We start from the raw sequence: 23,789 nt of genomic DNA on the forward strand, positions 1-23,789 counted from the left end.
AGCCACGGTACCAGGCACATTAGAATGTTGGAGGTGAGAATTATTATATAGGATGATACCTGTCCCAAGTGTTCTAGTGGAGGTGCCCACCTGGGACACATGTTCTGGACCTGTCCTCCAGTGCGCATCTTCTGGAGAGACTTGAATCTACATGTCTCCTCTCTTTGGAAGACTGCTTGGCGCCCTACTCCAGGCCAATTATTTGAAATTTTCAAGTTGCAAGGCAAAGCACCTACAGGAATGAAGGCCTTTTTAAAACGCTCTACTCCCATGGCAAAAAAAAATGATTTTACAATTATGGCTGCTCCCAGAACCACCCCACAGTAGTACACTGGTGTTTGTCTATGATTCATCTTTGCTCCTTGGAAAGAAAGGGAATATCAGATATGGCTTCCAGGAAGGGGAACATGTTTTGCATGGCGTGGACCTCCTTCTGGGACTCTCTCACTCCAACAGTACGCAGTAGGATTCTGAATTCCTGAAGTGGGGGAGTTTGGGTGGGACGGTGCGGTTAGTGGGATGGGATTTAGCTACTGTATAACCTAAAACACTGTGCCATTCTAATATGTTATCTGTAATTGATCCAATGGTCGGACCTCCCGTAGTTCCATGTTAATCCACTTGTATATTAATTTACAGTGTCAATAAACAAGAGTTTTGAAAAAAAAAGAGGAATTGTAGGATATTGATAAACACAGTCAGAATGAAAAGAAAAGAAGCAAACTTTATTAGCTAGTCTCCATACCCTTTTCCCCATAGTTTTGAAACAGGCTAAGTGAATCAGGAGACAAAAGGCAAATTGGTTCCAAAGCAATGCAGCTTTATTGCTAGCAATGAACAGCACTGAGTTTTCTCAGGATACTGTGTGTCACAAATCATCTGACACTTACATTTATACTTCCCTGCTGGGCCTGCGCATTAGGCCCCTTATACATCACAGTGGACATGCGCAGTAAACATTTGTAGTTCTTACAGTACACATTTGTAGTTCACAGTACATACACACGTCATAATACTGAAATGATACTGGCAAGGGAAACGAAACTTAGCATCTTGTTCTACACACACAATGCTCCTTTCTAGCAGAGGAGATAAGGTTCGTTAGGCTCAGAGATGCAGGGTGAGGGGTGGCAACACCCTCCAAGGCCATCTATTCATGTGACGCCTACGTGCAGGCTTTGTGTGCAAGCCTTGCTAACTACTGTTACAAGCTGTTTATCTAATGCACCTGCATTCTGTCTTACACTAATAGGCAGCAAGGCAGCGCAAACTGACAAGTTGTGGTTAAGGCACAGTACAAGAGAACTTAAATGTCCAATACATTCAAGTATGGAATATGCCCAAAAAAGGCAGAAGCAGAGGTAGTATGCACAAAGTAAAGTCCATCAGTATGCACAGAGCTTGAGGTTGTTCTGTTGGTCCAGTAGTATCCAGTGTTCAGTGATCCACTCCTACAGTTTTAAAATTAAAATTTTCTGCCACAGCATTAACAGTCTCTAGAAGACACAGTAGGGCCTTGTTCGGTCCTCATTCCCATCCACCCCTAGCTCAACTCTTCATTAAAAGTCAATTATTCTAATTAGGACAACGAGAGGGGAGTTTTCATTAGAGTTTTAATTATTTAATTAGTTTCAGAGAAGCAAACACTAAATAAATTGTACCAATTTTAAGGCTCTTTTTATGTTCATCTGATATCCCTAGTACCTTAAGAAGTTTTAATTAAACTACTCTGTAATACTAAGATGCAGCAAGAGGGGTGCTATCCAGTCTTTTGCTTTGAGTGTCACATGTATGATTATATCCCAGTTGGTTAGAGGTCATATGCTTATGCTCGATGCAGAGAGCTCCTAGCTCTCAGAGAATGGACAATGTATATTGGACTTACTATATCAGTGTGGACCTTTCAGCTGTTTTGCAAATATCCAGAAACTTTGCTTTATTGCACTATATTGGAATGAAAGAAAATGAAACTTCAAGGAAAAGCCATGGTAACAGAGTTGGCTAGAACACAGTTCTAGTGTAGGGCCACTTGGCAGCTATGTAATTATGATGGCAGAAAAGGACTTCAAGGCTCATTTCTTAGCTTCAGCTCTACTGTTCTGAACCAATGGGTGTTATCCCTTCCAACTATCTTGAATTTTGCCACTGACAACAGCATAAGCAGAGGTGCTCCCTGGAATAGTCCAGTATTATTCTCTACCTTCAGCAGGTGGTAGGTTGTGCAGTGTTCTTGTCCATGGCATAGCTCCCCACTCCGCTGGCTGTGGTTGCACAATGTGGCCAAGCTTAACGGCCGCTCCCAGGTCACAGTCTCAGGACCATACCTGCTTGAGCTTGGAGTTTGACTCCGCAGCCCCAGTCACACTTGGTGCCACTGTGTGAGGCTTTGACTCGGTCCTGCAGGTCCTTTCCCAAGGGGTGCAGGTCTCCATCCCCCCCACCCCTCTTGTCTGTTCACCATGTTTGGGTGTATTCCCCACAAACAGGCTCCCACTGCAGCTCCCAGACTTTCCAAAAGTGCTCTCTTCTGCAGCACACATTAAAATAAATAAATTAATTCACTTTGCCTGTGCTAGCTTCATGCTCTTTGTCAGGGGCTAATGCTATTGTAAAGTACTAAATAGGGAATTTCCCTCTAGGTGCACCCAGAGAGCCTGAGACAGCAGAGATGCTGGAGCCCCAGGCTAAGGTAGGCTCAGGCAATCAGGCCAGTGTGCGTCTGTCATAGGGTAGGGCATGCTGATGGCACATGCTGCATGGCCTTCAGAGTCAGCAGCTGAGCAGAGGTAATGAATTTGTAAATGTGGCTTGTTCAGTCTGTCTGCCTTTCTCTCAGTGAGCATTTTACATGTGCTGTTTTCTTCCCCCCTCCCCCCTCAACTAAAATGGATACATTGCTCTCACATACTGTTCCTGGCAAAACAAATTTTCAGTTAGAATCCTCTCTTCTCTCTCATTTCACTCAGAGAAAGAGAAAAATTCCCTGGTCATGTGATGGGCTCTTTCATTCCTGCCCACCCGGAATCACTTGGCAGGGGATCCCAGTGGGGCCTTTGTGGTTTTTGGTCCAGAGATTGACCTAGTTGGTTAAGCAGGCCTTTCACAGCTCCTTTCTTGGGACCTAATCCTAGCCCTAACCCTCATCCTCTTGGTGGGGGGCCCTAAGGAGATCGGCGGGAGCCCTGTTTTGGAGTCTCAGCACCTTGGAACGCATCTGGTCATTCTGGAGGGTCTGGATTCTTTGGAGGGTGCAGAGGAGGACTCGGAGGTTCTCTTGGGCTCCCAGTCCCCTGTGGTCTCCAGTTTTGAGGATTCTCCCTGTTGGTGAACTGGGGTGGAGCAGTCCCATTGGTTCTGGCTCCTTTGTTATGAGGAGCTGTCTTGTCTCTTAGTGGGCTGCTAGGGGCCTCAAAGCATTTTCCACTCCATAAGGCCCTCATCTGCTTGATGAGGGCGCAGTGGGAGTTCCTGGACGATCCTCTCGGGATCACTGAGGCTCTTGCTCATCTCTGTGCCTTCACTTAGGAGGTTGAGAAGTGTTGGGTCTTCCTAAGGGTGAATGCCCAGGTTACAGTGGTTACACAGATGACTGCTGTACCTGTCCAAGGGGTCCAGCCCTCATGGAGCTCCATGAAAAGAATGTGGAGCAGCAGCTCCACATGGCCTTTTTCAGTGGGGTATTCAGGCTGCTTTTTGTGGCAGTTAGGTAGCTCCATGATGTGTTGGCTCCGCCAGTTGCCAGAGTCCACTTAGATTTCTCGCCTGGAGTCCGGGATGGCCTTTTTGGGTGGACGTTTTATATGATATGGTCAGTCTGGCTTTCCAGTCAGTGGCGGCATCGGGAGTTGCTATTGGGTGTGGCTGCCAAGAAGCTTTGAATTAGCTGCCCTTAGGAGGTGCTTGCTCTTTGATGACATGGAGAAGTTGATGAAGGATATGGGGGAGGCATGTTTCTCTGTTTCCTTAAGCTGCACAAGGGTGCACAGCGATCTGTGTCCTCAAGGGGGGTGGGCTGCTTCAGGTCTGCTTGGCGCCCTTTGGCCTGTTGGGGGGCAGAGTAGGTCCTTCAAGCAGTCCTTTTGAGTCCCAAGCGAGCTGAGCCCTGAGGTCCCTTAGGCGGGACCGCAGCCACTCGGCCTGCCCAATGAGGGTGCCCCTTGTTTCCAGTGCAGGCTGTCACTCTTCTGCAATGAGTGGGTCCGCATTCCCTCAGATCAAGTGGGTTCTGGAAGTGGTTGAGAAGGGGTACTCCATGGAGTTCACCCAACCAGTTCCGGAAGCCTTCATGATCTCTCTCTGCGGTTTGGCTCTGAAGTACCAGGTTGTTGTTGTTACCTTTTAGCAGCTCTGTGATATAGGAGCAGAGGAACCAGTTCCACTGGAGGAGTGTGGCCTGGACAGTATTTCATGGTCCTGAAGAGGGGCGGTTTGTTACTCCTGTCCTGGACCTCAAGGGGATGGATGATTGTCTGTGACTCCAGATGGAAACGCTTCTCTGTCATTGCCTCGGTGCAGCCAGGGCAGTTCTTGACTTCCTTGGACCTCCTGGAGGCCTACCTCCACTTCTCCATTGCGGGTCATCCCAAGAGATATTTGTGCTTCTGTGTGTTGTGTAGGCACTTCAGTTTTGGACCTTGCCCTTTGGTTGGGCTAAGATGCCCTGCACATTTTCCAAGGTAATGGGGGTGATGGCTAAGCACCTCCAGTGTCGGGGTATGCAGCTTCATACCTGCTGTTTAGGACTGTCTTTGCTTCGGAGGCCAGATTTCTTTTGTTTGTTACATTTGTACCCTGCGCTTTCCCACTCATGGCAGGCTCAATGCGGCAGGCAATGGAGGGTTAAGTGACTTGCCCAGAGTCACAAGGAGCTGCCTGTGCCAGGAATCGAACTCAGTTCCTCAATTCCCCAGGACCAAAGTCCACCACCCTAACCACTAGGCCACTCCTCCTCAGATTGGTTTCCCTGCAGGTTATTTCCCTCAAGGAATCCCTGGGCTGGGTAGTGAATCGGCCCAAGAACTATCTGGCCCTGTCTCAGTCCCTTGAGTATCTTGGGGTCTGCATCAACATAGCCAGAGGGATGTTTTTTCTTCAGTAGGTGTGGGCAGAGATTCTCCAGGTGCAGTTGTGTCAGTCGTGCAATCTCCCGGAGTCCACGGTTTGGGATTACTTGCTGCTCTTGGGTTCCATGTCTGTGACTCTGGAGGTGGCGCAGTGGGAAAGGGATCACATGCATCTGCTTCAGCAAACCCTGTTGTCCCAGTGGGCGCTGTCCTCTCAGGACCGCCATCATTCTCTCCTGCTCACTCCCAGGGTGAGGATCAGTCTGACCTGGTGGGGCAGTCCAGTGAATCTTTTGAGAAGGGGTCCCTCTGGATCCTCCTCAGCTGGTCACCACTGATGCGAGACTCCTCGCTTGAGGAGCTCACTTTCTTGGGTGAGTAGCACAGGGCACCTAGTAAACCCAGGAGGCGTCCTGGTTCATGAACTGCCTGGAGACCCAGGCGATCTGTCTGGCTCTGCAGGAGTTTCAGCCGCTTTTGGAAGGGAAAGCGGTCAGAGAGCTGTTGGACAACACCATGGCGGTGGCATACATCAACAAGCAGGGTGGAACCAGCAGTCTGGCAGTGGCCCTGGAGGCAGAGAGTCTCTGTCGGTGGGCAGAGATGCATCTGCAGGCTCTCTGTGGTCCATATTGTAGGCAGAGACAATGTGCAGGTGGACTTTCTCAGTTGCTCTCTCCTGGATCAGGAACAATGGGAGCTGAGACTTCAGACCTTTCAGCTTCTTGTGGACCACTGAGGGCCTCCTCAGTTCGACATGATGGCATCCAGAACCGATACGAAGGTGGGAATACTTTTCAGTCGCCAAAGGGACCCAGACTTTCACAGGATAGATGCCCTGGTACTGCCTTGGATGGTAGTGGACCCTCCCATCGCTTCCCATTGGTCGCTTGTTACACAGGTTTGCACGTCATCATTTGGTTGTGCTGGCGGTGTCACATTGGCCTTGCAGACCTTGGTATTAGGATCTCTGGCGTCTGCTGGTGGAGGATCCATTTCCACTACTCAGGGGTCGGAGTCTGCCCCAACAAGGGCTGGTAGATGGAGGATCTTTTAGCTTAAGGTATGCCATTGAGAGGCGACGATTAGAGAAGTGCGGATTTTACCCTGCAGTGCTTTCTACCTTGCTTCACTCCAAAAAGTCCTCTACGTCCCCAGGTTATGTCAAGGTCTGACGTGTGTTTGAATCCTTGTGCAGGCTATGGTCCTTATCTCCCTTGAGGACTCAGGTTCCTGATGTTTTGGGTTTTCTGCAACAGGGGCTGACCTTGAGCTTCCTGAGGGTCCAGGTGGCTAAATTGTCCAGCTTTTGGGAGAAGGCGAAGGGCATCTCTCTAGCTTTGCTTAGAGAGTTAGCTCAGTTTCTGAGGGAAGTGGCACATCTGCCCCCTCTTTGTCCTTCCTTTCCTTCTTGAGACCTCAATCTGGTCCTCCAGGTGCTGTCCGAGGCTCCATTTTAGCCCTTGTACTTGGCTTCCAGCAAGGATATTGCCCTCAAGACGGTGTTTTTGGTGGCCATCACCTCTTCTAGGAGGGTTTCTGAATTTCAGGCCCTGTCATATCAGGATCCCTGTCTCTCCTTCTTGGCGGATTCTGCATTCTTGCTCATGGTACCATCCTTTCTTTCGAAGGTGGTGTCTCTGCTCCATGTGAAACAGCTTTGTTTGCCCTCCTTGGTGGTGCAGGGATCTTGGTTGGAGGTTTCACAAGCTGGATGTCTGGAGGATGCTGCTCAAGTACCTCCAGGAGACGAACGAGTTTTGTCTCTTGGACCACCTCTTTGTACTTTTCCATGGCCCTTGGAAGGGCCAGGCAGCCTCAAAGGCCTCCATTGCAAGGTGGATTAAGGCAGCTATTGAGTCCACTTACATCAGCAAGAATTGTCCAGTGCCTCAGGAGCTTGAAGCCCACTCTACTAGGGCTCAGGCCTGGATGGTATCCCCTGAAGAGATTTGCAAGGCGGCAAATTGGTTGTCGCTCCATTCATTTGCTAAACGCTACAGATTGGGTGTGCTGGCCAGAACCTACTCAGATTTTGGCAGCACTGTCATTCGGGGGGGGGGGCAGCCTTGATTTTCCCCACCCATAGATCTGCTTTGGTACTTCTCATTGGTTCAGAGCAGTGGAGCTGACGCTAAGAAAGGAGAAATGGTCTTACCTGATAATTTTCTTTTCTTTTTTTTTAGTCGACACTGTTCTGAAGTCTTGTCCTTGGAAGACCTTGGCCTGGAGTTCTGGGTGTGCTCTGTACTTCCTTTTCATTGCTTTAAAAAAAAAAAAAAAGAGAGAAATTAATTTTGTGATTGGCAGCCATACGGACCTGTGAGTATATCCTGGTATAGGCACGGTAGAGCGTGTCACTCTGTGGTGTTTTGCTCGCTTGATTATCATTGTATCTGCAGTGGTTCATGGGGCATGGGCGCATTACAAAGGGACCTTCTGCAGCTTGGGCAGATGCATACTGGATTGTTCCAGGGAGCACCTTTGCTTATGCTGTTGTTGTCATTGGCAAAATTCAGTTTTCTCTACCTCCACCTGCTGGTAGGAAGGGATAACACCCGTTGGTTCAGAATAGTGTTGCTGACTAAAGAAAAGAAAATTTCTTTAGTCTGCCCAGTTTATTTCCTGTTAACAGCCTCTTAGATCCTAGTTGATTTCATGTTTTCCTTGCAGGCAAGAAACCGTGATGAACCCTTTATCTTTTGAATTTCTTGTGAATTTTTAACATTGTACCTCTGAAAATGGGTTTTGACATGTACATGCAGTAAGTTGTGTAGACCAGCCTCTTAGCTGTTCAGGCTTTGATTGAGGCAATGATTTAATGATAACTCTCAATATGCAACAGGTGGAAAAGGTGGAGAAATTCAAATACAGTCAGAGCACGAAAGATAGTCTTCATGCCAAGTACAACACAGACACCTGTGCAACAGTGGTGGGGGACGACCAGTGGGGGCACCTGCAGTTGGATGCTACCTCTATTTACCTTCTATTTTTGGCACAGATGACAGCCTCAGGTAAGGACAAGAGCAGCCACCAGCTACAAACCCTTTGTGTTCTGACTTAGCTATTACAATAATCAAATGGCAGAATATAAATTAGATATGGTCAAATGGCTCATAAAATTTGCTGAATCCTACACTTTGATTTGTTCATAGCTGTGTTTCTTTGATATAGTGCCTTACTCAAAAACATTTTGGAAGTGTTCTTATTTTTTTCACAGGGAGAGAAATAAAAATGATTCTATTTTTAACTTTCCTTTTTTTCTCTCAAAGATAAATGATTGGTTGAGACAGATTTTCATTTCCTGGTTGAGGGCTGGAAGGGATGTTTCCTCCAAGGTTGAATGATTTAATATTACTTTTCTTCCAGCAGAGGTTTGTCTTGCAGTAACAGTTTGCTCTCTCCTGTCTTTGGAGCCTTAAGCACCACCTCTGCAACAAGTCCTATCCCTGCGCACTGTAGTGGACAAGAGACATAAACTTGGATCTCCTTTAGCATATTGCACAGTGCTGCAGCTGAACCATAGGCTGTATTTTGCACTAATTAATGTCACATTTATTTATTTATTACATTTGTACCTTGTACTTTCCCACAGAAGCAGGTACAATGCGGCTTACATAGTAAACAGAATTACAATTGTTATATTCATTAAGAAGAATATTACGAGCTATAATGTAACATAATAATAGAGTGCTTTGAGTAAGTGTGAATTAACAAGGGAAGGAGTAATGAAGATAGATAAGGAAATGGGGATGGGTATGATGAAGGAAGGATGGGGAAGGGAAAACTAGGATAGTATGGAGTAGCTAGGGTGACATGGTTGATATATAGACATCGTCATAATAAGAGAAACGGGTAGGGTTAGGTCAGGTCGTTTGGGTAAGCTAGTTTAAAGAGATGGGTTTTCAACATTTTCCTAAAAGGTAAATGGTCATTAATTGCTCTGATGGATTTTGGTAATGCGTTCCAAAGCTGGCTGCCCAGAAAGGAAAAACTGGATGCATATATTGTTTTGTATTTGATTCCTTTGCAATTGGGAAGGTGTAAATTAAGGTAAGTATGTGAAGACACTGAGCTGTTTCTGATAGGAAGGCCGATAAGGTTATTCATGTAACTAGGGGATTCTCCGTGTATGATCTTGTGAATCAGAGTATGTACTTTGAAGGTTATTCTTTCCCTGATGGGGAGCCAGTGAAGCTTCTTCTGAAGAGGTGTTGCACTATCGAATTTGGATTTGCCAAAGATAAGTCTGGCCACAGTGTTCTGGGAAGTCTGCAGTTTCTTCAGGATTTGGGCTTTACAACCAGTAAAGACACTGTTGCAATAGTACACAGTACTGTGGACTGTACAAGGTTCCGGAAGGTATCCAGGGGAAGATATGCTTTCACTCGTTTTAGCATCCACATCATGTTAAACATTTTCTTCGTGGTGGAATTGGCATGATTCTCGAATGATAAGTGGTTGTCAGTCGTTACTCCCAAGATTTTTAGGTTTTCAGATATGGAGAGTGTAACGTCAGGAATGCTAAGAGTAGTTGGGAGGGGTGGAGAGTATTGAGATGAGAGAATTAGGCACTGAGTTTTTTTTTATTTAATTTCATCTTAAAGGCATTGGCCCAAGAGGTTAGGGTAGACATACCAGTAATTATTTTGTTGGAGATTTCATTTAAACTTGATTTGAAAGGGATAAATATGGTGACATCATCAGCGTAGATGAAGGGGTTAAGATCATGTTTGGACAGTGATCTGGCCAGGGGAATCATAATGAGGTTGAAAAGTATTGGGGAGAGCGGAGATCCCTGAGGTACCCCGCAAGCAGATGACCATGGGGATGATATATTTGTAATCCCTTTAACTTGATAGGATCTAGATGTAATAAAGCCCTTTATCCAGTTGATAACATTGCCGCCAATCCCTAGCTTGTCCAAAAGTTTAGTTAGGATGGAATGGTCTACCATGTCAAATGCACTTGACAAATCAAATTGTAGGAGGAGGATGTTATTTCCTCTTGCTATTTCTTGTTTAATTTGGATATTAAGGTGAGAAGAACCGTTTCCAGTGCTATGGGCAGAACGAAAGCCCGACTGCGACTCATGAAGGATGGAGATTTTCTGAATATAATCAATAATTTGTGAGGTCACTCTGTTTTCCATTAATTTAGTGATTAAAGGGATGGAGGCAACTGGACGATAGTTGGTGATAACATTTGCAGATTTCTTTGGATTTTTTGGTATAGGAGTAAGTAATATACATGCTTGGTGGGGAGGGAACCTTGTTGAAGAAGGAAGTAATGTGGGTGGTGAGATCTGAGATGAAACAAGTAGGGGCGCCTGTCCATAGGTAATTGGGACGGGTCGAGTTGGCAATGTGATCTGGAGATTTTAGATATAGATTTAGTGACTTCTTCGATGGTAAGAAGGGAAAATTTAGTCCATGATCGGTCTACTGGGACTTCATCTATCCGGGATCCAATTCGTCAAGAAAAGAGTCAGTAGTACAGTTGTCATGGGAAATAGATTTGCGAAGATTAATTATTTTATTACATAGTAACATACTAGATGACGGCAGAAAAGACCTGCACGGTCCATCCAGTCTGCCCAACAAGACAAACATATGTGTAAACCTTACCTTGATTTGTACCTGCCTATTCAGGGCACAGACCGTACAAGTCTGCGCAGCCAGTACTTCCCACCTCCCCAACCACCAGTCCCGCCTCCATCACCGGCTCTGGCACAGACCGTATTAGTCTGCCCTCCACTATCCTCGCCTGCCAACCACCAAACCCCTCCTTCCCCCCACCTGCTCCGCCACCCAATTTCGGCTAAGCTTCTGAGGATCCATTCCTTCTGCACAGGATTCCTTTATGCATATCCCACGCATGTTTGAATTCCGTTACCGTTTTCATCTCCACCACCTCCCGCGGGAGGACATTCCAAGCATCCACCACCCTCTCAGTGAAAAAATACTTCCTGACATCTTTCCTGAGCTGCCCCCCTTCAACCTCATTTCATGTCCTCTCGTTCTACCGCCTTCCCATCTCTGGAAAAGATTTGTTTGCGGATTAATACCTTTCAATATTTTGAACGTCTGTATCATATCACCCCTGTTCATCCTTTCCTCCAGGGTATACATGTTCAGGTCAGCAAGTCTCTCCTCATACGTCTTGGAACGCAAATCCCATACCATTCTCGTAGCTTTTCTTTGCACCGCTTCCATTTTTTTAACATCCTTCGCAAGGTACGGCCTCCAAAACTGAACACGATACTCCAGGTGGGGCCTCACCAACGACTGGTACAGGGGCATCAACACTTCCTTTCTTCTGCTGATCACTCCTCTCTCTATACAGCCTAGCAACCTTCTCGCTACAGCCACGCCTTGTCACACTGTTTCGTCGCCTTCAGATCCTCGGATACTATCACACCAAGATCCCTCTCCCCCTCAGTACCTATCAGACTCTCACCGCCTAACACATAAGTCTCTCGTGGGTTTCTACTCCCTAAGTGCATCACTTTGCATTTCTTTGCATTGAATTTTAATTGCCAAACCTTAGACCATTCTTCTAGCTTCCTCAGATCCTTTTTCATACTTTCCACTCTCTCCTGGGTGTCCACTCTGTTGCAAATCTTAGTATCATCCGCAAATAGGCAAACTTTACCTTCTAACCCTAAGGCAATGTCACTCACAAATATATTGACCAGAATCGTCCCCAGCACCAATCCCTGAGGCACTCCACTACTTACCTTTCCCTCCTCCGAGCGAATTCCATTTACCACCACCCTCTGTCGTCTGTCCGTCAACCAGTTCCTAATCCAGTTTCACCACTTCGGGTCCTATCTTCAGCCAATCCAGTTTATTTAAGAGCCTCCTGTGGGGAACCGTGTCAAAAGCTTTGCTAAAATCTAAGTAGATTACGTCTATAGCATGTCGATGATTTAATTCTCCAGTTACCCAATCAAAGAATTCAATGAGATTCGTTTGGCATGATTTTCCCTCTGGTAAAACCATGTTGTCTCGGATCTTGGAACTTATTGGCTTCTAGGAAATTCACTATCCTTTCCTTCAGCATGGTTCCATTACTTTTCTAATAACCGAAGTGAGGCTTACCGGCCTGTAGTTTCCAGCTTCTTCCCTATCACCACTTTTGTGAAGAGGGACCACATCCGCCGTTCTCCAATCCCTCGGAACCTCTCCCGTCTCCAAGGATTTATTAAACAAATCTTTAAGAGGACCCGCCAGAACCTCTCTGAGCTCCCTCAATATTCTGGGTGGATCCCGTCCGGTCCCATGGCTTTGTCCACCTTTTGCTCTCCAAGTTGTTGATACACACTCTCTTCCGTGAACGGTGCTCTATCCACTCCATTCTCAGGTGTACTTTTGCCAGTCCCTTGTGGTCCTTCTCCAGGATTTTCTTCAGTGAAAACAGAACAAAGTATCTAGCAAATTGGCTTTTTCTTCATCATTATCTACATAGCGTTTTGCTGTATCTTTTAGTCTCACAATTCCCTTTTTAGTCATTCTCCTTTCACTAATATACCTGAAGAAATTTTTGTCTCCCCTCCTTACATTTCTAGCCATTTGTTCTACCGCTTGCGCCTTCGCCAGACATACCTCTCTCTTGGCTTCTTTCAGTTTCATCTGAATAACTCTGAGCTACCAGCCTAATTCCCCAGCTCAACTGAACCTGTATAGGCAGGAGCTAACAGCAAAAGTCAGTCCCAGAACTGCATGGTTAGCTGTTACACCTGCTGGATATATAGAGATACTGGCTAAAGACAACTGTACAGTACCTACATGGCAGAACTCTCTCATTCTCTCTATCTCTACCTGCTGGTAGGATGGGAATAACCACAATTCTGGACTGATCAGTGGGATGAAGAGGAAAGGGGGATGTATCATACAAATTACAAGACAAAAGAATACTATATACGTCAGAAGATAGGGATGACATCAGGAAGAGAAGGGTGGGGTGCATTACAGAAGAGGAAGAGAATGGGAATGCAATGCATTGCTTAAGAGGAGGAGGGGCCCTAAAGCTAGTACATTAAACTGGTTAGAGGAGAGGAAGGAGAAGGCCTACTTACATGATTTATAATAGAGGAAAGAGGTGACAGTGAAGAAGGTGAAGTATCTGGCAAGCTGGTCAGCAGAAGGACGGTTAGAAGGTGATGTAGTCACTGGATTTGTGTTCAGCAAATTTTTTATAAGTTGAAATTGTTTTTTTATATTGGAACCATTCGCTGTGTATTTTGTGTATAATATTCTCTTTTGGCATTTTTTATAGCGTATTTGTAGTTCCTTTGAGATTGTTTCCATGCATTAAAGTTAAAACTGTTTTTTGATTTCCTCCAAGTTTTTTTTCTAGTTTCCTGGTTTGTGATTTTAGGTTTTTCAAGAGGGCATTAAACCACGGTGATGGTTTGGTGTTTATGTAAAGTCTTGGCATATAGCGGTGCAATTTCATCCAGGATCATATTACATCTATTATTCCAATCTGTAAGAAAATTGTCTGAGTTTGGTTGTGTAGACCAATTATTGGCGAAGATATGTTTCCAGAAGTTGTCGATATCGATCTGTCCCTGGTGAGGATCGTTATGGGGTCGTGTGATATGGTCATTGCCCTTTTTGCACCATTGTAAGGTTAGGGATGCTTTATAATGATCGGACCATGGTATAGGAGACCATTTAATAGCAGATATAAGGAAGTTTTGGTCATTGGAGAATTTATAAGAAATGACATCAAGTGAGTGACCCTTAATGTGAGTAGGTTGCAAAGGAGGTAGGGTTAAGTCACATAGGTGGAAAAGATCTATGTATTCTTGGGTGTGAGAGGATTTGTGATTTTCCAGATGTAGGTTTAGGTCACCAAGTAGAATTACATTAGTCATTAACGCACGAGTAGATAAAAAGTCAATGAAGATAGATTGGTTATTGGTCCAGTGACCGGGGGGACGGTAGAATAGGATGCAAGTGAGATGGTCACAAAATGTGGGGCTGTAGAGCTTTATAGAGGCAATTCAAGTTGAGGTGCGCTGATTTCTGAGATGGTTCCGTTGAGAAGATGGATCTGTAAATTAATGCTATTCCTCCTCTAGTTTTCTCCTTTCTGGGCCAATGTAAAATTTTGAAGCCGGGGGTCAAGGTCAATTATGACGGGGTCCTTAAAGTCTCGGATCCAAGTTTCTGTGATAAATAGCAGGTCAAGATTATCTGACTCAATCCAGTCTGTGATATTTCGGTTTTGTTAACTACTGACCTGGCATTAATATATCCCACACGGTCGGGTAAGTATGGTTCTGTGGCATGAGATGACAGGTAAATATTATAATTTGGCTTGTAGTAGAGGATTTAGTTACAGTTGTTTTGGTCATTTTTGATGTTATAATATTCGTTGCGTGTCTTCTGCTTTGGATGAAACTGCTACTGTTTTTAGAGATGATTGTTTGATTAATGATGGATTTCTATGAGTATGGACAGATCATGAGGATGTTATTTGCTTAGTTGGTCTTTTGTGATACTGAAGAACTGGTATAAAATTAATTTCTGATGGGAAGCCTTTGAAGATTGCATGGATGGTGAATAAATGTTGGTTGTATTAGTATAATTATATAGGATTGTAAGGGTTAGAAGGATTGGTAGCTGGTCTGGGATGGTCTGGGAAAGGATATTGAAGAGTAAGGATAAATGAGAAAGAACTACAGTTTGTTTCGGAAGTGAGCAATAATCTAGAGAGAGAAAACTGCAATGGGTATTAGAGAGATAAAACTGTAGAGAGATAAAACTGCAATGGGTATTAAACAGTTGCTATATATATATATATATATATATATATATATATATATAATATATATATATATATATATATACACACACACACACACACACACACTATTGCATCCATCTAGTATTAGAATTGATGAGCTTGAAACACAAGGACTTGTGGCAGTTTTGCTAAGGAAGGCTTACAGGTTGCTGAAATTGGATGTAAGTGTACAGTTTTTTCTTGCTTTGAAACTTCTAGGAGTAACAGAATGTTTTCATTTTATTCTTCCAACCAGTGGATGTTGGAAAGAAATTATACGTAAGGGATTGAGAATGTCCATCTCTTGGGGGGCAAAATAACTGAAAATTTAAAGGAACAGGACCAAATTTGGTATGAGGGAAAATATTGAAAAGATACATTGTTTGAAAATGGGCCTAAAATCTAGGGGGCAAGATGGCGTCCTTAGAGTCTAGATGTGAAGGCTGCTACTCCATTCTTCTCTGCAATGCCTAAAAACGTTGAGGGAAGGCTGGAACCCCGGTGGTTTCCTTTTATTATTTCAACTTCTCGACTCTTTACAGACCAGGATGAGTTTATGTGGCCATAAACATTGTCTGGGAGTCAACTTGTCAGTTTTGGAGGTGAGGCATCATCCCCTCTGCCCTTGGACAGCAGCGTTTTTGCTGTCTCACGATATCAGGCAGCTGCTGGGGAACCTGGCTGGCTAACGCAAGAGGGCTGAAATTGCAGCTGTGACGCTGCCTGATGACATCACTGCTCCCCCCTCACGGAGTTTGACCAGTACCACTGCTGTGGCTGAGAGGAGCAATGGTCAAACGGCAGGTGGTAGTTTACCTGGTGTATTAGAAAAATCATGAAAGGAATTTCCATGCAACTGAACTTGAGTCAACCGCAGCAGCCAGTGGAACTACATCCAGCAAGAGTAGTAACATTTTCTCTGGTAGGGCCTTCTGGTTTCACTCTAGAAGAGATCTGGAACACTGTAGTTGTTTTGGGCCAGGTCGTTATATCTCAGATTGCAAACGTTCACTTATCTTTGTCTTTGTTTCTCCTGTGGAGAGATCACCTTCTGTGGATATCTCAGATTGCCACAGATCACAACAGGATTGATAAATTGGAACAACAGTTAAATTTGCATGAAACACAAATAGTGGCAATGTAGAGTTCTATACAAACTTTAGAGACTGCACAAAAATCCATGGAATCACTTTCTAATTCCTTGATGAAGGGTATTAGTAACTTGGAGGAGAAGTGTGAAAATTTGGAAATTCTGTTCTTAAAGAAATCTTAATTTAATTAATTTTCCTAGGATTCCAGATACTTCTGTCCATGACATGTTGAAGTGTTATATGTGGAGATTTTGAAAGTTCCTGTCCAAACCACTGCCACCTATTTCTAGAAGCTTTTATTTACCATCACAACATGATCCTACCCAGGGTACTGGAGTAATGCTGTGAACAAATGCATCACTGCATGCTAATCTATTGTCAACAAATATCAAGTCTAAAGTATGACCACCTCTGTGTGTTGCCTTATAAACAATATGTTGCCATCCTAATGTAAAAAGTACATATAACAGAGTTCTAGGTCAGTTCTCACTGGACAATTCCCACCCACCAATTCCCATGTGGACAATTACCACCTAGGACAATTACCACTGAACCAATTCCCACCACACCAGAGTGGACAATTCCCACCCATAACTAAAAAATGCAAAACACACTAGGACAATTAATCTATTTCCCTTTTCAGATCGTTTGGGGGTAGAGGGGCAATGCCCCCACCCCCAAACATTACCTTTAACACACCCCACCAAAAATTAAAATAACATTCCACTCCCAGCACTATCCCCAGTGGCAACCCTGCATGTTGATAGATCGCCTGAGATTTACAGAGTTACCAGGAAAAAACACCAAAGAAAACATTTGAAAAAAATAATCCTTAAAAAAAAAGAAAAAAAAAAAAGAAAAAAATGACTACTATGGGTTATTAACTAAATAAAAAGAAATGCACTAACTTTTTCCACTCCCCATTAAAACAAACCATTATATTTGATGTCCAGGATTATGCTACAAACCAAGCTTTTTGAATCCAGGATTATACTACAAGGCAAGCTATTTTTAACACAAACCTTGCTGCCTGTCAGCGATTCAAGCGTCATCACTGCCCAATCCCGGCAGTGACTCAAAGAGCTTCACTTCCATCTTCTCGATGCCACACAATACCACGTCACACAATGTGTGGGAGTTTAGACAGAACAAAAAAAAAAAGGATCCGATACTACAACACCAATGAAAAAAGAACTAGGTCCTGGAAAGAGAAAAACTTTGCAGGGTGGGAAATAGCCAGAGGAAATAATCCTAGCAGGGACTTGTCCCCCTTGAGAGAGGAGTTAGTCAGAGGGGAATAGTCCTAGGTGGGAATTGTCCAGGGGGGAATTGGTGGGTGGGAATTGTCCGGTGGGAACTTGCCGGATACCATATAACAGATCTGCCGTATTATCATTTTCAGTTTTTTTCATCTACATGTAAATTGAAATTGCCCAATAGCATAAGACAGCCAGCTCTGTAGATACTGTGGGTGCAGGTTACAGCTCATTAAATGTTTAAGATTGATGGGCCCACATGGCCTCTACACTGCATGTCATTCCCATGGCACATTTCCATTTGAGAGAGGCCCAGTGGATACTAGTTTCCCAGTCATCTCAGGCAGCTGGAAATCTAGTGGATGTTACCCACATTCCTCCAGATTTGACTCATGCCCTTGTCTGGTGGACAATTTGAACAATTTTGACTGTGAGACTACCATTCCAATTCTACCTCATCAGAAGGTGCTAACAACGGATGCATCCAACCTGGGATGGGGACCCATGTGGATGGGCTTCACACCTAGGGGACTTGGTCTACTTAGGAAACGGATCCTCCCTATCAATCTCTTCGAGCTGAGGGCCATTGGAATGCTCTAAAGGCTTTCATAGATAGCTTTGGAATCAAATTATTCTCTTTCAAACCAGGCAACAAGTTGCAGGTTCTATTCGAAGAAAGCAGGGCGGTACGGGATTCTGCCTCGTGTGTGAGGAAGCAGTATGCTCTTCTTCATGGAATGGTCCTATGGTCCTCCGAGCCACATACCTAGCAGGAAAGGACAACTGCCTGGTGGACAGACTGAGCAGGGTTTTGCAACTGCACAAGTGGTCTCTTAACATAGGTGTAGCCCGCAAGATCTTCCGAGAGTGGAGTGTACCCTCGGTGGATCTTTTTGTCACTCATCTCAACAACAAAGTCCCCCAGTTCTATTCCAGGCTAGATCACACGGCAAGTCTAACGTTGCATGCCTGTCTTCTATATGCATGTCCTCTAATATTGTGTTTGTGAAAACCCCCCTTTATTATGCTACTACTATTTCCTCCTTCCTTCCCTCCCCCCACCCCATCCAGCATCTCTCTTTTACTTTCCTTGTCTCTCCTCTGTTTCCTTATTCCTCCTTCCTCTCCCTTGTGTGCCCTAACATCTTTCATCTTGGTCTTTATTCCCAAGTTCCCCACTGATTCACCCCCTCTAGCTCTCCTCCAAATCTCCTTTCCCTGCAGCAGCCTACCTTCCCTTAAGTTCCCTACAGCCTCACCAGCCCTACCCGCTGCTGCCACCAAATCATAGATGCAGTAGCGATGGGTCTTCATTAGAAGGCAGTGGGATCTCCCAGCTGCGTGCTCATGACTTTGTAACATCCCGACTTTCACAGAAACAGTAAGTCTGTGTCGTGGGGGGTGGGGGGGGGGGGGAGGACGATTGCAGTGTTGTCAGTGTGCATGCAGCTAGAAGGTGCTGCACCCTCCTGATGACTACAGGTTCCCGAGAGACTGGCTGCATGCTGCAGTAGCAGTTGAGGTTGGAGGGAGCACAGCCTGCATCTGGCAGTTATTAAAACCGGCACTTATGATAATGGCTGTTTTTCTGTTCTAGGGGCTTGGGGAGTGGGGACGGAAGCAGCAGTGTTTGTCTGAATGCGTTGCTGGCGCCCCTGCTAAGATGGTGCCCGGGCGGTTTCCCCCTCCCCCTTACTACGCTGCTGTTTGTGAAACTAAGTCCTCTGTGTATGTTCATGGAGAAGCTGTGTTCAGGGACACCTGGGACAGCAGCTAAGTATCTTTGTTAACTTGAGTTGGGGTGATAAATATATGTTATTCTTGGTCCTTTCTCAACTGAGCCTCTGATTTGATGATTTCCTGGCCATACTTTTCTTCTGTGACGGACAGTAAGCTATAATATTGCTTCATATTGCTGTTTACCAAAAAAGGGAATCCGACAGGTATTTTGTAAAATCTGTACTATATAAATAAGTTGGAAAATGCCATAATGGAAGGATTAGTAGTTAAAAAAGTCCATCTGTATCCAAATGGGTGTATGATTGGATATAGCAAAAGAACCAATTTTAGCATTCAAAACTTTTGAGAGCAATGATTTATGGTGGGACGGGGGGATTTGTATAAATGGCGCCCAAGTTAGGAAACGAGAAGATCCATGCTAAACTAGTATTCTGCATAAGGGCACTCTGCGCAAAGCACATTTTAAAGAATATTAGTTTAGCAGCACGGAGCACACGCCTAAGTTTGGGCTGAAAACTGGTGTAAATGTTGGCTTGCAAACTAGTGGTAGTTGGGTACATAAATCGCCCTATTCTATAAGATTGCGTCTAACATCTGGAATGCCCTTGATCACCTATGCCCCTCCCCATCCATGCCCTCTTTGAGTTGCACACTATAAAGTTTAGGGATGCATTTATAGAATAGAGCACTGGGCAGACTTGTGTTTAAACCCAAACCTACCAATTATTGATTGTTAACATCATATGAACTAATTTGTTTTGCTTGTGGAAATGTGGATTTGAGCCCAGATTGGAATTTGGATGCCCTTTATAGAATCCAGGGATTGTGACTAAAATAGAACCATGCACATAAAGGAAGATGCATATAGGCTTTTTCCCCAGGGTGCAAAAGCCTCCATGCATTGAGCACCACCAAAATTAGAACAAAATAGAGGAAATCCATGACAGCAACTTCCACTTCCAGAAGAATCCCACTGGAAGTCTGTCCATCATAGGATCCATCACCTGGTTAAAATCACCTAACACACAAACTGCGTATTAGGATATTGGCATTCTAATTGTATGATGGTTTCAAGTAAAGCTGTTTATGTACATTGGGTGCATAAACATTAAGGATGACCAGATCGTGCTCCATAATTTTAAGATGCAGCAATTTATTTCTACCCTTAAGTCGGTAATAGTTTTAACAATTTTATAAGGCAAGCCGAATGGTCGTGAAGGACTGGAGAAGGGCAGGCGTGGGACCCTATCCACAAAGTTTAGGAAGAGGTTGGAAGTTACAGACAAAAGGTTTTAATTCTGTAGTAAGTGAATTAATGGAAACGCTTTTAAAATAAAGAATAGTAATTTTTTTTTTGGAATCCAATGCATCTCAAGGCCCGAGGCAGCATGGTTTCACTAGAGGCAGACAAATCTGATTAATTTCTTTGACTGAGTGACTAGAGATTAGCAGTGAGGTAGAGCACTCAATGTGGGTATTTAGATTTTATCAAAGCCTTTGAGACAGTTCCACATAGACGACTGATAAATAAACTGAGTTCCCTCAGTATGAACCCTAAAGTGACTGGGTTAGGAACTGGTTGAATGGAAGGCGACAGAGGGTAGTGGTAAATGGAGCTCACTCTGAGGAAAAGGATGTTACCAGTGCCTCAAGGTTCGGATCTTGGGCCGATTCTTTTTAACATTTTTTGCAAGCAATATTGCTGAAGGGCCGTCTGGTAAGGTTTGCCTCTTTGTGGATGATACCAAAATCTGCAATAGGGTAGACACCCTGATGGTGTGGATAACATGAGGAAGGATCTAGTGAAGCTTGAGGAATGGTCCGAAAATGGTCCGAAATTTGGCAGCTAAGATTTAATACTAAAAGCTGTAGGGTCATTCATTTGGACTACGGAACCTGAGGAATGGTACAGTTTAGTGGGACAAAGAACTTATGTGCGTGAAAGAAGAGCGGGACTTGGGTGTGATCGTATGTGATGAACTTAAGGTGGACCAAACAGGTAGAAAAGGAATAGCCAATAGGAAAGGAGGTGGAGATGTCCGTGTATAAGACTGGTGAGACCTCATTTAGAATATTGTATACAATTCTGGAGAACGCACCTTCAAAATATATAAACAGGATGAAGTCAGTTTCAGAGGGGGGTCAGTGGTCTTTGTCACAAAGCGTATGGGGACAGACTTAAAGATCTCAATATGTCTTGTGTGGAAGAAAAGGTGGGATAGGGAAGATATGATAGAGACGGTTAACTACCTTTGTGACATAAATGCACAGGAGATGAGTCTCTTTCAATTGAAGCGACGCTCTGGAATGAGGGGGGCATCAGGATGAAAGTGAAGAGATAGACATACCTGAAGAAATACTTCCTCACAGAAAGGGTGGTGCATTCATAAAATGTCCTCCTGGTGGAGGTGGTACAGAAGAAAACTGTATCGGAATTTAGGAAGCTTGGGACAAGTACATAAGATCTCTAAAGGAGTGAAAGGGAGAGCAGATGGCATGGCTGGGCAGACTGGATAATCCATATGGTCTTTATCTGCCTCCAGGCAAGACTAGATTAGAATTTATAAGATGATGGCAAAAAAAGAGAAGAAGCAATATGTGAACCAGGCCACCTACCCGACGATGTAGGACGAGGGTTTCAGGTTAACAACCGCTTGCTGAAATACAAGCTGAAGTCCAAATGCACCGCTTGCCGAAGTGCAAGCCAAAATCCAGAAGCACTGCTTGCCGAAATGCAAGCCAAGTATAGGAAGACCACTTGGGTTTAGTCTATTCCATCATAGTCAGGGTAAACTCCTGGATCTTGCTGGGGTGGTGGTAGCCAAAGGTAAACACTAAGATGCAGGAGGTGGCAGGGATAGACTAACCAGTTCCGTAAGGCGGGGAGTGGTTCACACTGTTGTGAGAAGGCAATGCAGTTATAGGACTGGTAGTTATTATGCAAACTAATGCTTTTCTGTGACCTAATGAGCTAAGCAGAGGTCTTTTTGAAAAAAAGCAGTACCATGAAAACATAGCACAAATAAATGTGGGCAATAAAATTAATCATGAAATATGATGCCTGATTTTTTTTCTTGGTCTATTACATCCAAGAGCAACACTTCCCCAACCACCCTTGCAAGAGTAGGAATCAAAGTTCGAGGTTCAATTTATTTGGTATACCACTTATATAAGTGAAAGTCTAAGCTATTTACAATGATAAAAACCATAATAGTAACAGGGGATAGGGATAGGGTAATACAAACAGACAACAAGACAGACCAAAGAAAATGAAATAATGGAAAAATAGGAGGGAAAGATTACAGAGTATGTCAAGGGGAAGAAGAGGATGGAAATACGAAGGGGAGGATAAGATACCTCTCATTCTACAGTTAAATAGCAAGCCTAACTGAAACATCATGAAATTCTAAAGGTGGAAGCTATCATTTCTGTGGCTTAGTGTGCAATGCCAGGGAGACATAATTTGTTGTAACTGAATGCTTTAAATTTGTGAACTGATATCTCTAGTCATAGGTAAAGGGGTAAGGGGTTCCAGAGAGAGGGAGCTGAGACACTGAAGTGTGAGTTCCAGATGGTATAAGATAGACATGATGAAAAGATGGAACAGACAATAGCTTTTTTTTTTTTTTTAAGTGGAACAAAGTACATGAGAAGGGAATAGGATATGAGATGGTTACCTAAGAATACTGGAGAGCCTAGGGACTGAATCTGATAATATAATACCAAAATTTTATAGAGTATTATATAAATGACTAGTAAAAAAGGCCCGTTTCTCAAAAAAATGAAATGGGCGCTAGCAAGGCTATCTTGTAATGGTGATTGTTTTTAAGGCTCTCAGCGAAGCGATTTCTCCTCTCTCCCCTGCCCTCTTCTCCATGTCCCGCGATTCTGACCTCCCCTCCATGTGCAGCGATTCTCCTCTACCCTGCCCTCTCATCCAGCATTCCCTGCAGCAGGCGGGGCTCACATCCCCTCCCCTCCAGCATTCCTTACTTTCACTTGCTTGCCTTGCGTTGGTAACATTCTGACGTCAGCTCGCCTCCAGCGTTCCCTTTCCTCTCACTGTCCGCCCTCCTCTGACGTCATTTCATCTTTACGCGATGGGCGGGACAGTGAGAGGGAAGGGAACGCTGGAGGCTTGCTGACGTCAGGATGTTATGAACCCAGACAGCCAGCCATAGAACGTTGACGGTACAAATTATTATATTAGATAGGGAGTCTGTGTTCAGTTAGGAAAAGAGGTGGGGGGCAGTGACACGATCAGATCATTATAGTGATTTATTTATAAAAGGTTGTTCTCAAAAGTTATATTTGTATTTCAGCTTTTTTTTAATATAGGAGGCAATGTTTAACTAGTTTCAATAGATTCTTATGGATTCAATGCATTTTTCATGTAAACATTTTAGTTTTAATTAGGGCTGTATTCGATTAAAATTTAATTGTGATTAATCACATGATTAAAGCTGTGCTATTTTATTTATTTTTTTATCCCACTGCAGCTCCTTGTGACTCTAGGCAAGTCACTTAACCCCTCCATTGCCAGAGTCACAAGGAGGTGCAGTGGGAAATATATAACTAGCATACCTTTAATTGTGTGATTAATCGGAAATTACAAATTTTAATCAAAATGCAGCCCTGAAATTTAAAGAATAAAAAGTAATGAAAAGATAATACAAAATTAAAAAATTACTAATTAAGGGCTTCTTTTTTTTTTTTTTTTTTTAAGTTCCAATATTTTTATTGTGTTTTATAAATGATAACAAATGGCTAAAATAAAGCAATTAGCCAGCTTAACAAGTTAACAGTAACAAGCTCAGCATTACATGTTCAAGTTAGGGCAA

At 44.0% G+C, this 23,789-nt stretch overlaps 1 protein-coding gene across 1 annotated transcript in view; it reads left to right on the forward strand.

Moving 5' to 3' along the window:
• Positions 1-23,789, forward strand: part of PHKA1 (phosphorylase kinase regulatory subunit alpha 1) — a 434,625-nt gene that overhangs the window by 47,059 nt on the left and 363,777 nt on the right. Inside the window, 1 exon segment of the mRNA XM_030210224.1 lies at positions 7,909-8,077. Within this exon segment, the coding sequence (XP_030066084.1) occupies positions 7,909-8,077 (169 nt within the window).

Source organism: Microcaecilia unicolor, chromosome 7, assembly GCF_901765095.1.
Source record: "Microcaecilia unicolor chromosome 7, aMicUni1.1, whole genome shotgun sequence".
In the NCBI taxonomy this organism is placed as follows: Eukaryota; Metazoa; Chordata; class Amphibia; order Gymnophiona; family Siphonopidae; genus Microcaecilia; species Microcaecilia unicolor.